This window comes from Odontesthes bonariensis, chromosome 5 (genome assembly GCF_027942865.1).
Source record: "Odontesthes bonariensis isolate fOdoBon6 chromosome 5, fOdoBon6.hap1, whole genome shotgun sequence".
Lineage (NCBI taxonomy): Eukaryota > Metazoa > Chordata > Actinopteri > Atheriniformes > Atherinopsidae > Odontesthes > Odontesthes bonariensis.
Window position 1 is genome coordinate 23,837,328 of NC_134510.1, and position 19,496 is coordinate 23,856,823.

The 19,496-nt window shown below is 41.9% G+C and overlaps 4 protein-coding genes across 5 annotated transcripts; all 4 read right to left on the bottom strand.

Annotated features, from left to right (window-relative positions):
- Nucleotides 1-2,131: 2,131 nt before the first annotated feature.
- Nucleotides 2,132-6,739, bottom strand: LOC142380020 (H-2 class II histocompatibility antigen, E-S beta chain-like). Its single transcript, XM_075465480.1, has 5 exons — nt 6,621-6,739; nt 6,213-6,473; nt 3,500-3,781; nt 3,250-3,362; nt 2,132-2,913 (listed from the first exon to the last, which is right to left on the bottom strand). Exons 1-4 carry the CDS (start codon nt 6,673-6,675, stop codon nt 3,316-3,318), a joined length of 645 nt encoding a protein of 214 aa, XP_075321595.1. The 5' UTR covers nt 6,676-6,739; the 3' UTR covers nt 2,132-2,913; nt 3,250-3,315.
- Nucleotides 6,740-7,358: 619 nt separating this feature from the next.
- On the bottom strand, nt 7,359-10,806 carry LOC142380018 (RLA class II histocompatibility antigen, DP alpha-1 chain-like). The gene is made up of 4 exons (XM_075465476.1): nt 10,555-10,806; nt 10,127-10,390; nt 8,621-8,902; nt 7,359-8,527 (listed from the first exon to the last, which is right to left on the bottom strand). The coding sequence occupies exons 1-4, from the start codon at nt 10,646-10,648 to the stop codon at nt 8,391-8,393; spliced, it is 777 nt and encodes a 258-aa protein (XP_075321591.1). The 5' UTR covers nt 10,649-10,806; the 3' UTR covers nt 7,359-8,390.
- A 407-nt stretch (nt 10,807-11,213) lies between these two features.
- LOC142380017 (H-2 class II histocompatibility antigen, E-S beta chain-like) lies at nt 11,214-14,351 on the bottom strand. Its single transcript, XM_075465475.1, has 6 exons — nt 13,708-14,351; nt 13,342-13,608; nt 12,912-13,193; nt 12,046-12,162; nt 11,867-11,892; nt 11,214-11,788 (listed from the first exon to the last, which is right to left on the bottom strand). Exons 1-6 carry the CDS (start codon nt 13,766-13,768, stop codon nt 11,762-11,764), a joined length of 780 nt encoding a protein of 259 aa, XP_075321590.1. The 5' UTR covers nt 13,769-14,351; the 3' UTR covers nt 11,214-11,761.
- Nucleotides 14,352-15,664: 1,313 nt separating this feature from the next.
- LOC142380019 (H-2 class II histocompatibility antigen, A-Q alpha chain-like) lies at nt 15,665-17,754 on the bottom strand. Of its 2 annotated transcripts, XM_075465478.1 has the most exons (5): nt 17,621-17,754; nt 17,205-17,306; nt 16,719-16,982; nt 16,341-16,622; nt 15,665-16,251 (listed from the first exon to the last, which is right to left on the bottom strand). In XM_075465478.1, the coding sequence occupies exons 2-5, from the start codon at nt 17,260-17,262 to the stop codon at nt 16,124-16,126; spliced, it is 732 nt and encodes a 243-aa protein (XP_075321593.1). In that variant the 5' UTR covers nt 17,263-17,306; nt 17,621-17,754; the 3' UTR covers nt 15,665-16,123. The 2 variants fall into 2 exon arrangements, with proteins under 2 accessions (XP_075321593.1, XP_075321592.1); XM_075465477.1 differs by lacking the exon at nt 17,621-17,754 and having other exon boundaries at nt 17,205-17,574.
- Between the last annotated feature and the right edge of the window lie 1,742 nt (nt 17,755-19,496).

Below are 19,496 nucleotides of genomic sequence, written 5' to 3' on the forward strand. Positions count from 1 at the left end.
AGGGAAAGTAATGTTTTTTGATTATTCTCTTTTTTAGCTCTTACGGTGAATTCATGAGTGAATAAGGTTCACGAAAATAAAACACTATGAACCATCAGTTCATAGTATGACCATTCAGCCGGGGATGCAACAGTTCTCATCTTCTTTTCCCCACAAAACTTTGACGTCACATGTATGTGGAAGTCCATAAGTAGAAATGCTTTTCTTTATGAAATGGGTACTCATGACGACAGCTGCTGTCACAGGGTTCACACAGAGTTCCCTTGTCGACCGAAAAAAACTTCAATGAGATTTTGAGTTTTGACAATTGTGTTACTCCCCCATGAGCTGTCACCTTATCGTGGTGGGGGGGTTTGCGTGCCCCAATGAGTCTGGGAGCTATGTTGTCTGGGGCTTTAAGCCCCTGGTAGGGTCACCCATGGCAAACAGATCCTAGACAAGGGACCAGACAAAGAACAGCTCATAAAACCCCTATAATGAATAATATTTTTGGACACCGTGTACCCTTGCCCGGACGTGGGTCACCAGGGCCTCCCCCTGGAGCCAGGCCCAGGGGTCGGGCCCGCTGGCGAGCGCCTGGTGGCCGGGTCTGTGCCCGTGGGGCTCGGTCGGGCACAGCCCGAAGAAACTAAACGGGTCCCCCTTCTGACGGGCTCACCACCCGTGGGAGGGGCCATGGGGGTCGGGTGCAGTGTGAGCTGGGCGGCAGCCGAAGGCGGAGACCTTGGCGGTCTGATCCTCGGCTACTGAAGCTGGCTCTTGGGACGTGGAACGTCACCTCTCTGCTGGGGAAGGAGCCTGAGCTGGTGCGCGAGGCTGAGCGGGTCCGGCTAGATATAGTTGGACTCACCTCGACGCATGGCTTGGGCTCCGGAACCAGCCTCCTCGAGAGGGGTTGGACTCTCTTCCACTCTGGAGTTGCCCGCGGTGAGAGGCGTAAAGCAGGTGTAGGCATACTTATTGCCCCCCGGCTGTGCGCCTGTACATTGGGGTTTACCCCAGTAGACGAGAGGGTAGCCTCCCTCCTCCTTAGGGTGGGGGGACGGGTCCTGACTGTTGTTTGTGCTTATGCACCAAACGGCAGTTCAGAGTACCCACCCTTTTTGGAGTCCCTGGAGGAGGCACTGGAGAGTGCTCCACCGGGAGACTCCCTCGTCCTACTGGGGGACTTCAATGCTCACGTGGGCAATGACAGGGAGACCTGGAGGGGCGTGATTGGGAGGAACGGCCCCCCCGATCTGAATCAGAGTGATGTTTTGTTGTTGGACTTCTGTGCTCATCACGGACTGTCAATAACGAACACCATGTTCAGGCATAAGGGTGTCCATATGTGCACTTGGCACCAGGACACCCTAGGCCGCAGCTCGATGATCGACTTTGTGGTTGTATTGTCGGACGTGCGGCCGTATGTCCTGGACACTCGGGTGAAGAGAGGGGCGGAGCTGTCAACTGATCACCACCTGGTGGTGAGTTGGCTCCACTGTTGGGGGAGGAAGCCGGTCAGACCTAGCAGGCCCAAACGCATTGTGAGGGTCTGCTGGGAACGTCTGGCGGAATCCCCTGTAAGGAGGAGTTTCAACTCCCACCTCCGGCAGAGCTTCAACCATGTCCCGGGGGAGGTGGGGGACATTGAGCCCGAATGGGACATGTTCCGTGCCTCCATTGTTGAGGCGGCCAACCGGAGCTGTGGCCGTAAGGTGGTCGGTGCCTGTCGTGGCGGCAACCCCCGAACCCGCTGGTGGACACCAGTGGTGAGGGAGGCCGTCAAGCTGAAGAAGGAGTCCTATCGGGCCTTTTTGGCATAACAGTGTAATACGATAACGGTTATGGTAAAGTGAAGTATGTGCAGAGCAATGACCCATATGATATGGATGGTATTTACAGCATTTATATGTTTAGTTTAGTTTAAAGTGTCAAGGCACCTGGGTTTTTTTTTTGGCTTTTGTGTGCACGTTGCTATGTTTCTTAGCACGTTAGCGTTTTTCTTTAACATTTAACATTTATGCTTTATTTGAAATAGAATGTTTTAAAAATCTAACAAAAGGTAAAATCCCTCCACCCAGCCCATAATCCTGGTAGCATCTGCTTAGATTCCATCTTACAACCATCCTCTGGGTCCTTCCTCGGATGATCAATGAAAAGTGTGACTGAATGATCCTTTTTTCGAACCCTCCTGAGCTTTCTCCTGGAACTTGAATGCTGTATAGCCTTGTTGATCCATTGTAAAAGGCTCAAGTTACACAAAGGGTTATAAAACTAGTTGGCATTTCCCCGTGCTGACACAGAGAAGCAATCACCTTTGGACAAGAAGTTTCATTGTTTATTTATTTATTACTTACTGATGTACGTAGTTTTACATGAAACTCGGCAACCGTCACTTTGTTAAATTCAAACAGATAAATTTGATTAATTTATATTTCCATTGATTAGAATAACAGGACTCTTACTGTCCACTCTTTACACCTTTGCACAAGAGAAATAAAGTAACACTTCAACAGATAAACTTGCTTTGTCTTCCCAGATTTTGTAGAACCGTTCCATGAAGTGAATAAGTCTTATATCATCATTAAGTTCACCCACATAACAAAGGTCTATTTGTGATGCATTTCCCCTGAAATATATTTGGATTGACCAAATAATTTGACCAACTTCAGTAACTGAAGGAAAACCCCTGTTTTCAGCTGTGTAGCTCAAGATGTTTAGCTAGTAGATAAACAAGATGATTCACAACCACACTGTGCAGAATTGAAAAAAAAAACTCAAATAAAATGTAAATTAGGATAAAGTTAAGATTACAGACAAATGATCAGTGTAGATATGCAGCATGTCCAGCTGTGCTTAGACGATCCCACCTTCAGATGTCACAGATGTTTCACCCAAATTAGGAGACAGTCGTCGGCACCGGCACCCGTCCTAGAATAAAAGGAAACAGGAAGAACCGCGTCAGAAATGTTTACTTTCATGTCATTATACTTTAATGTTAATAGCCAAATGAGGAGATAATAATGGATGAATTAAAGGATCATATTCTAACTAAAGTGCCATAATGTGGTGACGTTTCTGGAGACATGTCAGTGTTGCCACTGATGCAAAATGGCAGAGCAACCATGATACTACAAATATGATTAAACAAGTGAATACAAATACATGTGCTGTTTTAAAGGAGCACACACGTCTCCCTGTTAGCCTCAAGCTGCTAACACCTGTGGCTTAAAGATTCAGATTCAGGTTGATTTTTGATTTTCTTACCAGTTGTGTTCCTCCTGTATAAAAGAATGCATCCAGCAAAAAAAGTACCCAGACCTAACACCAGCACTATCGTCCCAATAATGACCTTATTCCCGTCCGCCGCAGGCATTGGCCTAAAAACATATCACAGACACAACATTCGACTTAAGTATTGCACAATTTGACTTATAAGATGTTGCAAACTCCTGATGAACTTGGCATCCATTAAATCCATCCTGTTAACACCTTAGACTCCACGTGACTCTCTTACCCCAGTCATAAAGCTTCGGCTCCATAAGGCTGGCATGCTCCACCTTACAGGCAATTTTCTCTCCGGGTGTGGGTATAAACTCCAGGTGAGAGTGAGCCTGGTACAGCCAGTTTCCATCGGGCAGCTCCTCAGTGGACGTCACATCAGTTGTCACCTCCTTCCCATTTCTCAACCATGAGAGTTTGATCGGTTTGGGGTAAAAGTCGTAAGCGCTGCAGACGAGCACACTCTGATGTCTGCTGCCCTGTAACTCAACCGGTGACAGTCGGACGTAGGGCTCGACTAGATGAAACAAAACAAATGGCGCTTATTCATCCTCTTTTGCATCAATAATGAAGAGTTTCTGTAACGAGTCAGACTGCAGCTTGTTTACGTTGGGCAAGTTTCAAGAAAGAAAAGCAGTCAACACAGGCTAATTAACACAGCAAATCAAATGTTTACTAAATGAAACATTGACATTACCAATGACTTAACAAGTTAGTTAAGTCTGCTGCACGCAGCTGGTCAAGAAAATAGTCTTACATTTCATATCGCTTGTTAATGATGATAATACTAATGAAAAAGAGTTAAAAGTTACGATCAGGGAAAACCTCAGGGGCTTCATTGATTTGCAGGTGTTTTATTCCAGGATACCAAGTGTCCTACTACCAGTGATCTTAGTGCCACTCAACCTGATGAGTCTCAATGTTTCAGAACTGATGTAACGAGTGTCCAGGAATTAGATGGAAACCAAACTAAGCTGGAAGCATTCGGCACTCAGAAGCTTGATCAATAGTTATATCATAGCTATGATGTGCTTACCATGATGGAGGTGAGCAAGCTTTATACCTAAACTAAATAATTCTCTTAAAAAGTAAGCTTTTACACTTTTTATTTATCTCCTAATATAACACTTAGGACCTGTGGTTACTGGACTTTCTAACCCACAGATCACAGAGAGTCAACTCCACTTTCTCTGAGCTACGCTACACCTGCACTGGCTCTCCACACAGGGCTGTGTCCTCTCCCCGCTGCTCTTCATCCTCTACACCGATGACTGCAGATCTACACAGTCCAACTATTGAAATACGCTGACGACACAGTCCTCCTGTCTCTGCTGTCAGGCCCTTCACAGCAACATGGATCAGCTCTCCAGGAGTTTTGTGGATTGGTGTGACAGCTCTTGTCTGGAGCTGAACATCAACAAGACCAAGGACATGGTGGTGACCTTTTCCAACCAGCAGAGGGCGCTGGCCACAGCAGTCACCACCATTATCTATGGAGAGCCTGTTGAGCTTGTGGAGGAAAATACCTGGGGACCATCTTTGACAGTCTGTTGAAATTCTCCGCCAACACGGAGGAGATCCTCAGAAAATGTCACCAGAGGCAGTATCTCCTTAGGAAGCTCAACTCCTTTGGAGTAAGTGAGATCATTCTCCGGACATTTTAATACTCCTTCATCGAGAGCATCATCACTTTCTTCTCCATAACCTGCTGGTTCCACTCTACCAGCCTCCAAAACAGGAACCGCCTGCAGAGGACTGCCACCATCTGCTCCAAAATGATCAGAATGCTCCTCAGCACTCTGTCTGCTGTTTATGAACAATTAGATGCAGGTTAGCAAACCGGATCATGCAGGACCCATCACACGCACTGTTCTCATCATTTGAGTGGCTTCCATCGGGTCGCCGGTTTGGCTGCCCTGCCTGCAGGACACAGAGGAGAAAGGCTACCTTTGTGCCCAGGGCTGTCCAGCTCCTAAACTCATAACCCCCCTCCTTACACTCACACACACGCACACACACACACTTACACCCCCTCCCGGCACATATACATTCACACCCCGTACGCCCACCCCCCATACCTACTCCAATGCTCATTTGCACCCTGTTATTGCACATTCCTTTACTACTTATTTTATCTTCTTCTTATTATTTTATTTTGACGTTGAATGTCTTGAAAATGTATTCAATGTCTGCTCTATGCGCCTCCTTTAATTACCCCCCCCCGGGGATAAATAAGTTTTTTGAATTTAAGATATTGATAGATACAAAGATCAAACCTATGTTGAGAGAGAATACAGTGAATGGCAGCTGCTATGCTATGGGTGGTGAGAGCAACAGCCCGCATGTGACTGAAACAGCGTAACCTGCTGTGGGAAGAGTGGGCATTACACAGTTGAAACTGGAACAGGGAGTTCCCCAGTGGGGGAAATTGTGGCTAACTGTGTCTTGGCTTTCAAGACTCCAGTCAGCACACTGAGCCCTGCAGACCATGACGACAGCTAAGCATGGTGACTACTACATCAGAGTACCATTACATGCCATTCTCTACTTGTCCTTGTCTGCTCGGCATAAAATGAATTGTTAAAGTAGTCAAATTCAACCGTGAAATGGTTGAAAATCATTTGCAAACATCATCGAATATGTTTCCTGTGAAAATAACACAGGCACTGAAAGAGATCACGCAACCATAACTGAGCTTAGCGCTTTTTTACACCCAAATTCAAGGGAAGATGGTTAGGAAAAAAACAGCTAGTTCAGAACTGAAGAAGCCTTTTGGATGAGAGGTGAAACGTCTTCAAGATCCAAGAAGTCCGGTTGCCTTCATTCAAGCTCTTATGATAACCATGACCCGGATGACTGAGAATCTTCATCAACATAATGCGTGTAATTTGAAGGTTGCTGTCATGAAAAGCATGATAAGAATTTCAGCTGTAATAGGCAAAAATCACCTGGTTTTGAAAGAAAGTCAAATGCTAGTTGTTGGTGGGCTCTGCATTTCTCTTCATTCTTCTTCTCTTGCTCCAGAAACCTTTCGCTTTTGTTGAGCTGATCTGCAATGTCCTTTGCTTTCTTTGTGTAGCCGGTATACTTTCCCAAAGTGCCGTTGTACTGGAGCAGAAGGATCTTGTTGAAGTAGATTTGCTCCAGAAACAGCAGGTCGCCGGTTGAAGTGAACTGGCAGCGAAGCAAACCGTAGCTATAGAGCGCGTCTGTAACGTAAACCCAACAAGTGTCAGCTGCTGTGGGAATGTTCTGACTCATTGTTTTTTTATTCCCACGCAACAGAATTTAAAGCTTTGAAATGTTAAGACTTTCATTTTGTGTCCTGGAAATGTAATTTAACTTGTGTTACGTACCTGCACTTGAAAACAACAGGAACAGAAGTGATAAGAAGCTTTGAAGAGTGAGCATGGTGACAAACTTGAAAAGAAATGAAAACAGGAGCCAAAGACAAAGACTAAAAACATCAGGAAGTGAATCCGCAGACTGCCCAACAACGGTTCTTTAAAGAGCAGGTGCAGCACTGAGTAGGTGTGGTTCTCTTTATGGAGTCATTTGTTTCCAAATTTTGTTGGATTTATAAAGACAGACAGAGAAGACTTTGACATTTATAGATTTTAGATGCAGTTTTAAATAAACATTATGTGATATTTGCTTTAACAGAACATTATGTCAACAAAGTCTTATATTCAGATTTTTTTGTGCGTCAAAAACAAAACTGAGACAAATCAGAAGCCACCTGTTTGCTTTACTGTCCCACAACTGTTGCAGCAGTTCAAGGCAAATGTCTTGATCCTCATGAGCAGCAGCCTCATGTGGCTGCAGCTGGGATGACTGACAACTATCAGTGTCATTGTACAAAGCCAGAAACGTGTGAAACACATGGTATCATCTGTCCCCAGGCGGCACAGGTTTTTGGAGCATAGAAAACGTTCATCATCTCACTTTGAGAAATGGTCTTTCAAGCCTTGATTATTTTCTGTTGCTTGTCGTGAGGCAGAGAGGGGGATGTATTTCTTCAACTTGAAAAATGAGTGTTGTGTTTTTTAAATTCCCCACATGCACTTTAATAATAGATCACACATCACAGAAAAGTCTTTAAAGATTTGTTTAATTTCCAAGTGAATTTCTTGGGGGAGGAAGATGCTGTGCTCTTCTGAACAGCAGTGTTAAGACATCCCGAAGCATCAAAATGAATTGATTTACATTTTACATCATGTCATGATGATGAAACACATTTTCACTCTTTCCCAGTGAGATCAGTTTTTAAAGCAGAAACCCCTCGGTACAGGTTAGTGAAACAAAACCTTCAAAAACAGATCTATTTTATAACAGAATATATAAAATGTGCATACTCATGATACTCATGATGGCACAAACATTGGGTTTCCATGTAATTTTTACTGTATAAGATACAATACCTAAAAAAACATTAAGACTACAACAATTTTTCATGCATTACAAAAAAGAAAAAAACCAGACAACACAAGACCTACATTGCAGATCCCAGACAGACACGTGTAGATTAATTATAGATGAAAATAAATAAGTTACTATAATACAAAAAGTCATACTGTTTTCACTGTAAGTCAAATAAAAGATGGATGACTTATTCTCCTGATGTTAAGAGTTTAAAGCAAGAAGCTGCAGATGAAGAGCGCCTCTTTGTGTCCTGATATATCGTCTCACGTTATTAAGGTGTAAGCCATAAATGATAGGATTTGCACATGTGAGCGCTCGCGTTACACCCAGACTGACATGATTTGGCTACGGGTGAATTGGGGGGGCTAATGAAGAACAAAAGCACAAACAGAAAGAGGAACTGCTATGAAACAATGATGGAAGTATCTTTGGTGAAAGGCTGATTAGCAGAGTGGAAATAAATGAGCTGGAGGGGGAACTGTGGGCAGGTGAGGTGGATGTGGGAGGCTGGGTAAAAAACACAGGAAGTGAGGATCTCTGTTGATTCGTGGAAGTGATCCAGAGAAGAACCAAAAACCGTGATGGTAAATGCATTATTAAGTGTAATAATAAAAAATACATGCAACTTTTGAAGATCTGACTTTGTTTACAACCCAACTTCGGTTTGAATTGTCATATGTATGTGTAATTATCACAATAATCTCTTAAGAACCAGAGAATGAATTCATTTGGCGTGCCTTGACTATTAAAAATATTCCGGCTGCGAAGCTCAACACGCCCAGAGACACAGCCACTCCAAGAAAAACATCATGTTCCATACTTTGATGACTGAAGTCAGGTTCTGTGGAGAAACACAAGAAAACAAGATATAGTATTAAATATTTAACACGTCTCAGTGCGTTATGTTTGTATTTAAACGCAACAACATAATCACCCCAGATTCTGGTTTGAGGCCTCTGCAGCGCGACATGTTCCACGGTGCAGCTGTACATGTCCGTCTCACTCGGAGTGAACGTCAGGGTCGAGAACTGGTGGAAGGTTTGGTCTGGATTGGGATAATATCGGCTGGTTGACACCCCCTCTGACACCGGATGGCCATTTTTGGTCCAACTGAACTTGATGAAAGGTGGGTAGAAATGATTCACAAAACAGATGAGGCTGTTTTCTACCCCCGGCTCGATTTCTTCTGCAGTGTAGATGATGCTCTCAGGAGGGTCTTTGTTGGGTCCAAACAAAAAACAAAACATTATAAATCGCATCACAGTTAACAGTTAACCATTACAAAAACCCTAAAGCGTCTGTGTGAGGTTAAGAGCAATGTGTGAAGTTATAGACCCAAATATTTGTAAAAACTTTTACAGTTTGGTCAAATTAGACTTTTAAAGACAAAGGTTTAAAAACAAAAACGTTTAATTCATTTTACATCCTAAATATTATACCTCCTTATAGTCCTTGAGATGCAGCCAAACATCCTCTTTTTTTCTTTACGTTGGTCACGTGAGATTTACAGGGTTTCATCCCTTTTCACACAAAAGTGTGAAATAGTTCGCTCCCAGATAGATACAAGTAAGAATTAAATGTGCTTAAATATTTTCAGATAGAAAGAAATGACGCACAATACTGGCTCAATAACCCCGAGTCTCCACATATTAAGGGTTTATCCGCAGGGGTTTATTTTAATCTAACAAAACATGAGCGCGTTGTCACTTGTTGATATATGGCAATCAGCCACAACATTAAAACCACTGACAGGTAAAGTGAACTCATTATTTCAGATATTAATGTGCTGTTGGACTCAAAGAACAGTAAAAAAGAATCTGAGGTGTTCAACTAACGAAAATCCCAAGATGCTAATCTGATGGGGTCTGATGGCATTTGGAGGAAAAGGCTCAGTCCACACGGATCCACCCAACAACCAACAGGGCCCAAAGGATCTGTTACCAACATCCTGGTACCAGACTTTCAAACACCCTCAGACATCCCTATCCTAACCAATCAGAGCTCTACTCGATATCTGACAGGTAGTCATAATGTTATGGTTGATCGTTCAGGTCGATAAGGTCCAAAGACACGGAGTGGTCCTGTGGGGTCTGACGGATTTTTGAGGTTTAAATTGTTATATTAATTCTTTTTTCTTTTTTTTTTTTAATAAAATCAAAAGTCTTCATTCGAATATTATCAATCATGTCACAGTGGAGATCGATGTTTAAATCGACCTCTCTACATTTATTACATTGAGCCTGTATCCACTGGTGTTTTATCTTTTAAAGAATGAAATGAGTAACAAAAATGTAACACCTTTGCAATCTATCTTCTTTAACTACTTTGAGCAATTACAAAAAGAAAACTTTGTCTGTTTGTGCTTATTCCAGCCGGTACTTCAGGTGCTCAAAGGCGATCAGAAGATCTTACAGCAGACTGTACAGTGAAATTATTTTACCTCTCTCCTCTGGTGGATGTTTTTCCTCCGTGGTGCAGTATGCCAAAATCCCTGTGCATGCGTTCTTGTTTTTCCCGGCATTACGATATATATGCATATCCTTAAATATTTCACTTAGGTTACCCTCCACAAATTGAGGCCCGGTGAATTCAACCTCCTTTCTTTCAAAATCCACGTAAAACACTTCTTCAGAATCAAACTCTAACTGCACCTCGGTTGAGCCGTTACTAAAGCAGCCCACAACATAAGTAATTTCATGTGCAACTGAAATGGGAAAAAAAAAACGTGTTGTTAGAAATCCATCATGACAAAGAGCTGTATTATGTATACTGACTGACAATTTTGGTTTCTGTCTAAGTCTCTAGTATGATTGTCAACAGAATCTGTCCCACAAAAGGTAACGTTTTGAATTTTAAACGAATGCTTACTTTGTGAGGAGGCACAGAAGCTGCTGAACATCAGAATTATGAGTGCGGAGCGCCTCAAGTGTGAGCGGCAGGTCTTCATCTTTTCGGTCGACATTTTGTTGAAATGAAAGCCTTACCACAACTTCCTTGTTGTGTGGAGGCCTGTGGTAAGAGCCGTTCAACCTGCTCTGCAGGATCAGACGAAATGTGGCTGTTGTTAGATATTTAAAGCCTCTTTCCCAGCACTGGAATTTTCAGTGAATGGCACGATCACATCATATCATGGCATTTTGAATTAGACAATGTCCCGATAGTTTCCAGCTTCCTTATCTTGCTTGAGGCACTCAGCACAAAGCCTTTTCCTTCCTGCTGAATGTGTAGTTTTATACACTTAGGGACCCTGTAGTTTCTGGTCTGCATGAAGACCTAAGCACTTTGTCTACAGACACCAAAATGGGTCCAAATTTCATGTTCACAGCATACTAAACCTGGCTGCTGGCAAGAAAAGAACATTTAACTGTAATCATTTGTAAATTAATTAGGACATAATTGTTTAATGGAGTTTAAAACTCGTGTCTCTCATGTTAAAAATACAAAAGAAAAGCTTGTATTTGATCAATCAATCAATCAATCTTTATTTATATAGCGCATTTCATACCACAGGCAACTCAATGTGCTTTAACTTCAATGTGATAAAAGCTACAACAATGCTTACAGTTCTGATCTTCTTTTCCCCACAAAACTTTGACGTCAAGTATGTGGAAGTCCATAAGAAGAAGTGGTTTTCTTTATGAAATGGGTACTCATGACGATAGCTGCTGTGTTCTCACGGAGTTCCCTTGTCCACCGAAAAAAATTTCAATGAGATTTTGAGTTTTGACAATTGTGTTAAAGTTATTTCCAACTTCAGGAAACATTTCCCGAGTTTGAAACCTTCACTGTTTATCACTGTGTTCTTTGTCTGTTTGTTTTCTTTTCGGTCCAGTTTGCGGAGGAAGTTCAGTCGTGAGTAAGTTGGAGCTCAAACAACTAGTTATAGACTGCTACGTATAGTGAAGATATACAGATGGAAACCACAGTTCGTTTAGGTTTTACTCAATGCATTTTTATTAGTTGACACTGCTTTTGAACATTATGGTCTCTCATACACATTCAGACATCTGCAAAATCTCCATCAGATTCAAATAAGAGTCCTGGTCCTGGCTAAATTCCAGCTGGTGTTTGTGGGTTAAAGTGTTTCCTCAGGATACAAAACCTACAGAACAGGTTTGTGTCAGATAAATGTTTCCACAAATGCTTCAGCTCACGTAATGGAAAGATTGCTTTTACCTACCTCTGTTGTTGGCACCACCACCCGCCCTGCGTGTTGATGGAAGAAAAGAAAAATGTTGACCTTCCACATTTGGAAACTTGGAAAGTACCTACTGTCATTAAGATGTTGTTGAATAACGTGAATTAACGTGAAATCATTTCCATGGTAAATTCATCATTTATTTTTTAGAAAGGTCTCACCGGTCGTTCTCTTCTTGAAGTAAATGAGCCCAGTTACTGAAAACAGCAGACCCAGCATCAGCCCGGCTGAACCGACAGCGATCTTAGTCATCCTTAAGTCAGGCTCTGGCTCTGGCTCTGAAAACATATTTAGATACTCTGCACTCATATTTTTCAAAGGTCTTCTTGCATATTTATACCATAATATCAGCGACCTGATTCATGCCTGACTCAGACACTGACAGAATATTTTAATCTCAAACTCAGCATTTTATATTCCAGGTTTGCTCAAACATATGGCGCAGGAATGCATCCTGCATTCTGTCCGTGTAAATATTAATCTTTAAAGTTTTTGCTCAGCTGCACTGTAAAAATATACAGTTCCAAGTAAAAGACAGGCATTTAGAACCACAACAATAGATTATTAAAAGGTGATATTTTTAAAAATAAAAATGTATGTTATTTGCTTGCTATTTAAGTATCAGACATTTTACTGTATAGTAAAATGTATCTTCCTGCTTTTGTGTGTATTTGAGCAGTCTGAAGGCCTTTGACAGTTTGACTGGCAGAGACCGGAGGGTAACGATGGTGTTGAAATAAAAATATGGGGATGGAGCCTATCCCAGCTGTCGTTTGTCGAGAGGCAGGGTACACCCAGGACAGGTGGCAGGTCCATGACAGAGACAAACAACCATATATGCTCACAGAACCTAACGTGCATGTTTATGGACAGTGGGAGGAAGCCGAACCTCCTCCGAACCAGGAACCCTCTTGATGTGAAGGCGACGGTGCTGACCACCAGACCACCATGCAGCCCTCTGATTAAAACCAAGCTGTTTTTTCTGTATGCAAGAAAGATATGTGGTCACTGAGCATCATTCTCTCACCCCAGTCATAAAGTTTGGGCTCCTTGAGGCTGGCATGCTCCACCATACAGGTGATTTTCTCTCCAGGTTTGGGTGTAAACTCCAGATAGGAGTGGAGTTGGTAGAGCCAGTTCCCACTGGGCAGTTCGTCAGTGGAGGTCACATCAGATGTCGCCTCCTCTCCGTCTCTCAGCCATGTCACCCTGATTAGTTTGGGGTAAAAGTCGTACACGCTGCACATGAGCGTGAGCGGATGTTTGGTGACCGCTGCCTTAGCAGGCCTCAGCCATACATAGGGCTCCACTGCAGAAACGCACAAAGACAAAACTGTAAAATGCCACATCTGTCTTTACACCTAACGATTATAACATTGAAACTTTATACCTTGTGTTAAGTGTCATTGGCATGCGAGTTTTCTTTAAAGCAAGAGTTCATTATGGATGAAAATTACCTGGCTTCAGTAGGCCATCATATGCCAGTGGACAGTTTCTTTTGCAAAGATTTGTTTTCCATATCTCATGTTCCATAAAATCTGGTAACTTGTTGAGCATATCTGCTAATTCTTTTGCTTTCTTTGTGTATCCGACCATTTTTCCCAAAGTGCTGTTGTACTGGCCTTCCAGCTTCTTGTTGAAGTAGAACTGCTCCAGGTACACAGCATCGTGACCATCATAGGAGCTAAACTGGCAATGCATCAAAAAGTGACCATAGAGAGCACCTGGAAAATTAACGTCAAAAGATATCGCTTAATATTTCAACAATTACTATCAGATTTTATTAAATTGAGCTGCAGCATAAAGCTACTAATGTCACTTACCGTCCGATGAAAACACCAGAAACAGCTCGAGGAAAATGAAGAAGCTGTGACCATGAGACATGTTGACAGGTAGAGAGAACCAGCCGAAGAATAACTAGTTTGGAATAGATTGAATACAAATGAGGAAGTGTTGCAACATATTTATAGACATAATTTTTCCCGTGCTGGTGTGGCAATCGTGCTAATCTCCAACCTGTTTGTCATTCCTCATGGGGTTCCTGCATGTCATTTCACTTTGCAAACAATCTCAGTGCTACACTGTCAGAAGAAGTGATTGGGTACTGTTTGTTCAGGTAAAAGTTGCACAACAAAATGATGAAAACACTTTACTTTCCTGCATCCTGTTCAGGGTCTCAGAGGTGGCTGAAATAGAGAGACAACAACACACACTCTTGCACGAAAGTACCCCCAGTTCAAATTCACCAACTGACCTAAAATACAGCACAGTGCTTTATGTTTAGCTGTAACATCTAAGACCAGTCAGCCCGCAAAGTACAATATTTCCATCTGAAATGTTGAGGAACTAAATCACATACGAAACAAGCTGGCTGTCCTGTTTCTTTGTAACCCTACTATTGTCTGTCAGTGGTGACCTTTAATAACCAGCATCCTACAGAAAGATTCATTTCTATGTCATAAATCATATAACTGAGCGGTTTCACAGAGGTTATGGTGTGTTTAATGCTACATTTGCTACAATAGAGAAACTCCTCCTCCCACTGCTCTATGGCATCAATCGACAGAATCCTGAGGTCACCTCTGTGTGAACATATGCATACAGGACTGTGGAAAAGTCTTGAGCTACCCCCCGTTTCCTCGTACGTTGAAATGAAAATGGGAAAAGTGCGCAGCTTTTTGTCAAAGCAGGTGCAAACATAAATGGATATACAGTATATAAAGTGAAAACAGAGTTTGCACAATTCTAAACTGCTTGAAACAGCCTGAACCCTCTTCTTCTCACTGCTTCGGTAATGTTGAGCACCGGCTCTGGGGAGGATTCATCCCTCAAGAAGACCTTTTGCCACAGATGTTCAGTCCAGTTCTTGTGTCATTTAGCATAGCTCAGCCTTTTCTCCCTGCTCCCTTAAGAATGGCTTCTTGACCGCCACCCTTCATAGAGACCATTTCTGATGAGGCTTGGGCCAACAGTTGATGGATCAACCCAAGTGTCAGGTCATCACTTTCTGTAGATAGTTTTTTAGGTCTGCCACTTCTTGTTTTATCCGCCACTTCTCCAGTTTTCTCAATTTTTTTTTCAGAACTGTGCTGAGATAAGTTTTCCGGTTAAGAACTCTTTGGGAATCACCTTGTTGGTGCTAGAACACTATTTTATGTCTGTCCAACTGTGATGTCTTTGGTATTTGTTCAGGCGATACAACTATTTCAATCACATTTAAGTTTGGTGCTTTGCTAAGTTGTCTTGTGTGAAGGTATAAAACCTTTAAGTTAGGTGCCTTTATGGTTGAATATTTCATAGGTCGCTGTGAAGATTACAAGAAAGTCTGTCTGCTTGGAGGCAAAACATGCAAAAATAAGGAGTTGGTCAAGCTTTTTGCACAGGACATGGTCATCTCTTATTGATATACTCTGAGAGAGGGTTAGTCTCAGGGGCAGCAGAGGCAGGTGTGTGGTAGATCAGCTGTGGCCGGTCCACAATCTGGCACAGGAATGGTGTCTAAGCCGAATCTTTGTAGCAGGGGCGAAGAGAAATGAAAAGCAGCTGATCCAAACACCCGCACACACCTGAAATCACCTCTGCAGGCAACAACAAACAAAGGGACGGTAAGAGTGAGAGAACGGTATTTGGGAGAGCTGGAACAAAGAACTGTGACACGTACGTGCTGTGTATAGCTCATACTATATATATTATACAGTTGTAAGATGCTCTTGTTTTTTATATTTCAACATCCCTAACAGAGGTCAGTGTAGCCAAAAAAAGACAGGACCAAACATAATCTGTTTTGTGGCAGTGTTTCAATAAACTCACAGTCATTGCTGAAAAGCATGGCAGACTTAATTCATCACCAACATAAACAGATTTATTCTAAGTGAGACACAGAAAGATTTCCCAGTATACAGCCCATTTTTTAACACACCTATGCATTCAGTGCTCGGGTATACCTGTAAATAGCACCTGTTAGGAATACTACATAGTGGAAAATGCATGTATTGAAAGCCTAGGCGTGTCCAATCTTTTTACGAGTAAAGGTTATGACATAGAGCTTCTTAAAAAGTGCTTGAATCCGCATTGTATCTGTTAAACATACACTGAGTTTCAAGGCCTTTCCCTGTTTTAAAGTAAACATAATCATATCTGCACATGTAGACCCATACATTTAATTACAGATAAATGGTGCGATTCCAATATATTAAGGGGGTTCACCTACAATATTTACTGCATTTGACAACAAAGAGATTACTGTGCATTGCATCCCTTGACAATGAAAAATGTTCCAGTTGCGACTCCCAGCAAACCCAGACCCAGGCCCACTCCACAGAAAATATCCGGTCCAAGACTTTGATCCGTTTTGATGAATTCAGCTTCTGCAGAGGAGGTTAAAGAGAATATGGATCATTGCAGACACGGTGAAACGTTTCAGTTTCTGGTGCTTTGGCGTGACAAAAACATTTACCCCAGATTCTTGTTTTGGGTGTGTCCAGGGCTGAATGCTCCACGGTGCAGCTGTAAATGTCCCCCTCGCTCGGCGTGAACGTCAGGGTTGAGAACTGGCGAAAGGTTTGATCATTATTGGGAAGATATTGACTGAGTGACACCCCCTCTGACACCGGTCGGCCATTTTTTGTCCAGCTGACTTTGATGGAAGGTGGGTAGAAATCATTCACAAAGCAGATGAGGCTGTTCTCTACACCTGGTTCTACCTCTCTTGCGGAGAAAATCATGCTCTCCGGAGGATCTTCAGTTGACCAAAAGAAAAATAAAAGCTGCATCAGCCATTTATAAACCGTGTCACTCCAGAGACAAATGGTGAGTTGTTTTTGTTTTTATTTACCTCTTTCTTCGGGCGGATATTTCTCTTCCACTTTAGCTACATGTGTTAGTGTTGAACACCATCCCTTGTTATCAAAAGCATCTCTTAGGATACTTAAACCCACCAAAACTTGACCAGGATCAGGATCAATAAAAGTGGGCACAGTGTACACGACCTCTTCTCTTTGGAAATCAATGTATAACATCAACTCGCCATCAAACTCAAACTGTATCTCAGTTGTGCCATTCACAAAGCAGCCCACAAAGTAGGTAATTTCATGAGGAACTGGAAAACAATACAGTGGAGATGGATACACATATTTTAGGTATGATATCCAGTCAGTGCAAACATTTACAGTCTACATATTAGGATGTTTTTCTTTCGGGTCATGCATTTGCATTCTTGGCACACAGAAAAGTGAAAGACAAGCTTTTAAAGTCTCAAATGTTCAACATTTCAAAGTTTGGAACAAAATAGTTGAATCATTATATCAAAGATCATTCTTACTTTGTGAGAAGACACAGAAGGAGTTGACAATCAGGATTATGGCAGCCGAGTGCTTCATTTCTGGTCAGTAGATCGTGCATGGACGGCGCATGTTTTATCTCTCTTTATGGCCGATGCCAAGAAGGAAATTCCCAATCGATCATGTGACCGGATCAAGAATTTTTCAAGATGACTTGTTGAATTTGTTGAACATTGTCAAAGCAAACATAATTAAACTTCATGCAAATACCCACAACCCAGCAAAGAGACGAGAACAGATCAAATCACATAGAGAAAGAGACAACAGCTGTAGCAGAAAACGCGGATGTTGAATAAGCAGGACAGCCGGTTTTTCTGTAATCACTTAGATTTAACACCTACCCAAAAAAACAAAAATACACATAGAGAGGAAGCATTGCAGAAAGTACAACATTAACCTTTTGGCAGCTTCATGACGCTATGGTTCAGCACACTTTCCATTACAAGAATTTCCACTGTCTTCTATTTCAGTTGGCACAGCTGGAAGGAGGTTGTCAAATCCAAAAATATGACACAGAGGAAATATGGAGGAGTTCATGCTGTGTCACAATGCCTTTTAAAATGCAGTCTTCAACCTCATGTCACTTTAAACTGAATACCAGTGTGTTGCATGTTAAGTATCTTAGATTGAGGTGATAGCAGGATAACATTTGCTACAGTTTAGGGATGGATGAGCATGCCATTGGTTTGAAGGGCCAAATTCTTAAGAAAATAAACCTGAATTAATGTGTGCAACTGACATTGATAATGTCAAGATAATTGAAGCAGCAGTGAACAATCCTCAGCACCACCCGCTGACTGAAATATTTACAGTCTACACGCTGTGAGCTGTCCAGTGTGAATCACTAAACATTATAGAAGTGCTTAATTTACTTTAGGATCAGTGTTCCCCCAAAAATATTGGGGAAACTATACTTTTTTTTCTGCCTTTAAATGTTTAGTATGATGACGTTACACAATGAGACGAGTAGAAATTGGTTTGGAAAAATGTAAATGTTTTGAATTTAAGCAATATGTCTCAAAGTGGTTTGATCAGGCAAAGAATAATGGAAGAGTTGGATGAAAGAAATAAACGGACGCACACACACCAGGTGGAACATCTCGTAAGTCAGTACTGTTGTTAAAATGTCTGTTAAATGTGCGGCTTTAATGGATTTAGATGACTCACATATCATTTGCTTTTATTTCTATCTACACTTCTCAGAGATCCATCTTTCTTGGGAACAAAGTTCTGTAATTGTACCCGTAAGAGTTCTCCACTCTGCACATGTTGTTCTTTTATACATGAATCCATTTTAATAAGGCCCTCTTGTTTCTAGGGGAAGAGATCACCATCTTGTTGTAGGATGAAGGTCTCACCAGTGGGTAAAGAAAATAAAGTATCACTGAAAGTCGCTACATTAAAGCTGATCATTCCTCCTCTTATATCAAACTGATGAGATTGAAGAAATAAAAGGGGTTGGTTTTTCCCTAGAAGGTGAGATATGTCCATATTTCATAGATGCTAACGAGAAACACACTCGCACGGCAGGAAGTAGTGAAAGCACAGGTGTTGCTACATTAATGATGGACTTAAGACACTGAAATGGAAGAACCTTATCAGCCCCAAAATTAAATTAAAATACTTCCAGTGCAAATGAACAAGTCCTTTACTTCTAAAGGGGTTCCTTATCTCATCATGGGTCAGGCAGTCATTGTAAAAACTTGCTACAGTGAGCAGGAAAGATCTTCTCTACACATTGTTATGGCAGAGGAGTTGAAGAAGTGTCCAACTAAAAACACTCACTGTTCAATCTGTACAATACGTAGAGGGTGTTTGGTGGTGTCTCATTATTTTTAGCAGCTTTCTTCTTTGTGTAATCAGCTCCAGGGGCTCCGAGAGCAATCCCCCAACACAGAACCAATTTTTTTTTATCAGTTTGTTGCTCCAAAGACAGATGCAAAGAAAGCTGCACTCTCCACCATAGATTTATGGAAGGTATGCAACATCTTGCTGCAAACGTTGACAATTTCCCCAAGAGGTAGAGCCTGTTCTGTCCCTTGCAGACAGTCTTGGTGTTGCATTTCCAGTCCTGAACTGTTGGATCACTGATTTTTGAGATTTATACTTTATACTTCACTGTGAGATGTAAGAACTGAACAGACTCAGTTTAATGCATATGATTAGATCATTTGATCAATAAATTTACGAGACAAAAAGCTTCTGGATTGCTAAGACATGGTAAGTATGCAAAGACTCGTCAGTTTAATGAAACCGAATGTGATCTATAAAAA

What these genes read in the sequence shown, in the direction of transcription:
- LOC142380018 (XM_075465476.1), bottom strand. Translation starts at nt 10,648, where the DNA reads ATGTCGACCGAAAAGATGAAGACCTGCCGCTCACACTTGAGGCGCTCC. An exon ending in CTTCTGTGCCTCCTCACAAA is followed by an intron (nt 10,391 to 10,554) that starts GTAAGCATTCGT and finishes TTCCCATTTCAG; the next exon opens with TTGCACATGAAATTACTTAT. An exon ending in ACATCCACCAGAGGAGAGAG is followed by an intron (nt 8,903 to 10,126) that starts GTAAAATAATTT and finishes GACCCAACAAAG; the next exon opens with ACCCTCCTGAGAGCATCATC.
- LOC142380017 (XM_075465475.1), bottom strand. Translation starts at nt 13,768, where the DNA reads ATGTCTCATGGTCACAGCTTCTTCATTTTCCTCGAGCTGTTTCTGGTG. An exon ending in TCTGGTGTTTTCATCGGACG is followed by an intron (nt 13,609 to 13,707) that starts GTAAGTGACATT and finishes TTAATTTTCCAG; the next exon opens with GTGCTCTCTATGGTCACTTT. An exon ending in TGATGGCCTACTGAAGCCAG is followed by an intron (nt 13,194 to 13,341) that starts GTAATTTTCATC and finishes GCGTTTCTGCAG; the next exon opens with TGGAGCCCTATGTATGGCTG.
- LOC142380019 (XM_075465478.1), bottom strand. Translation starts at nt 17,262, where the DNA reads ATGAAGCACTCGGCTGCCATAATCCTGATTGTCAACTCCTTCTGTGTC. An exon ending in CTTCTGTGTCTTCTCACAAA is followed by an intron (nt 16,983 to 17,204) that starts GTAAGAATGATC and finishes ATTGTTTTCCAG; the next exon opens with TTCCTCATGAAATTACCTAC. An exon ending in ACCCAAAACAAGAATCTGGG is followed by an intron (nt 16,252 to 16,340) that starts GTAAATGTTTTT and finishes CCTCCTCTGCAG; the next exon opens with AAGCTGAATTCATCAAAACG.
- LOC142380020 (XM_075465480.1), bottom strand. Translation starts at nt 6,675, where the DNA reads ATGCTCACTCTTCAAAGCTTCTTATCACTTCTGTTCCTGTTGTTTTCA. An exon ending in CCTGTTGTTTTCAAGTGCAG is followed by an intron (nt 6,474 to 6,620) that starts GTACGTAACACA and finishes TTTACGTTACAG; the next exon opens with ACGCGCTCTATAGCTACGGT. An exon ending in TGACTTTCTTTCAAAACCAG is followed by an intron (nt 3,782 to 6,212) that starts GTGATTTTTGCC and finishes TGTTTCATCTAG; the next exon opens with TCGAGCCCTACGTCCGACTG.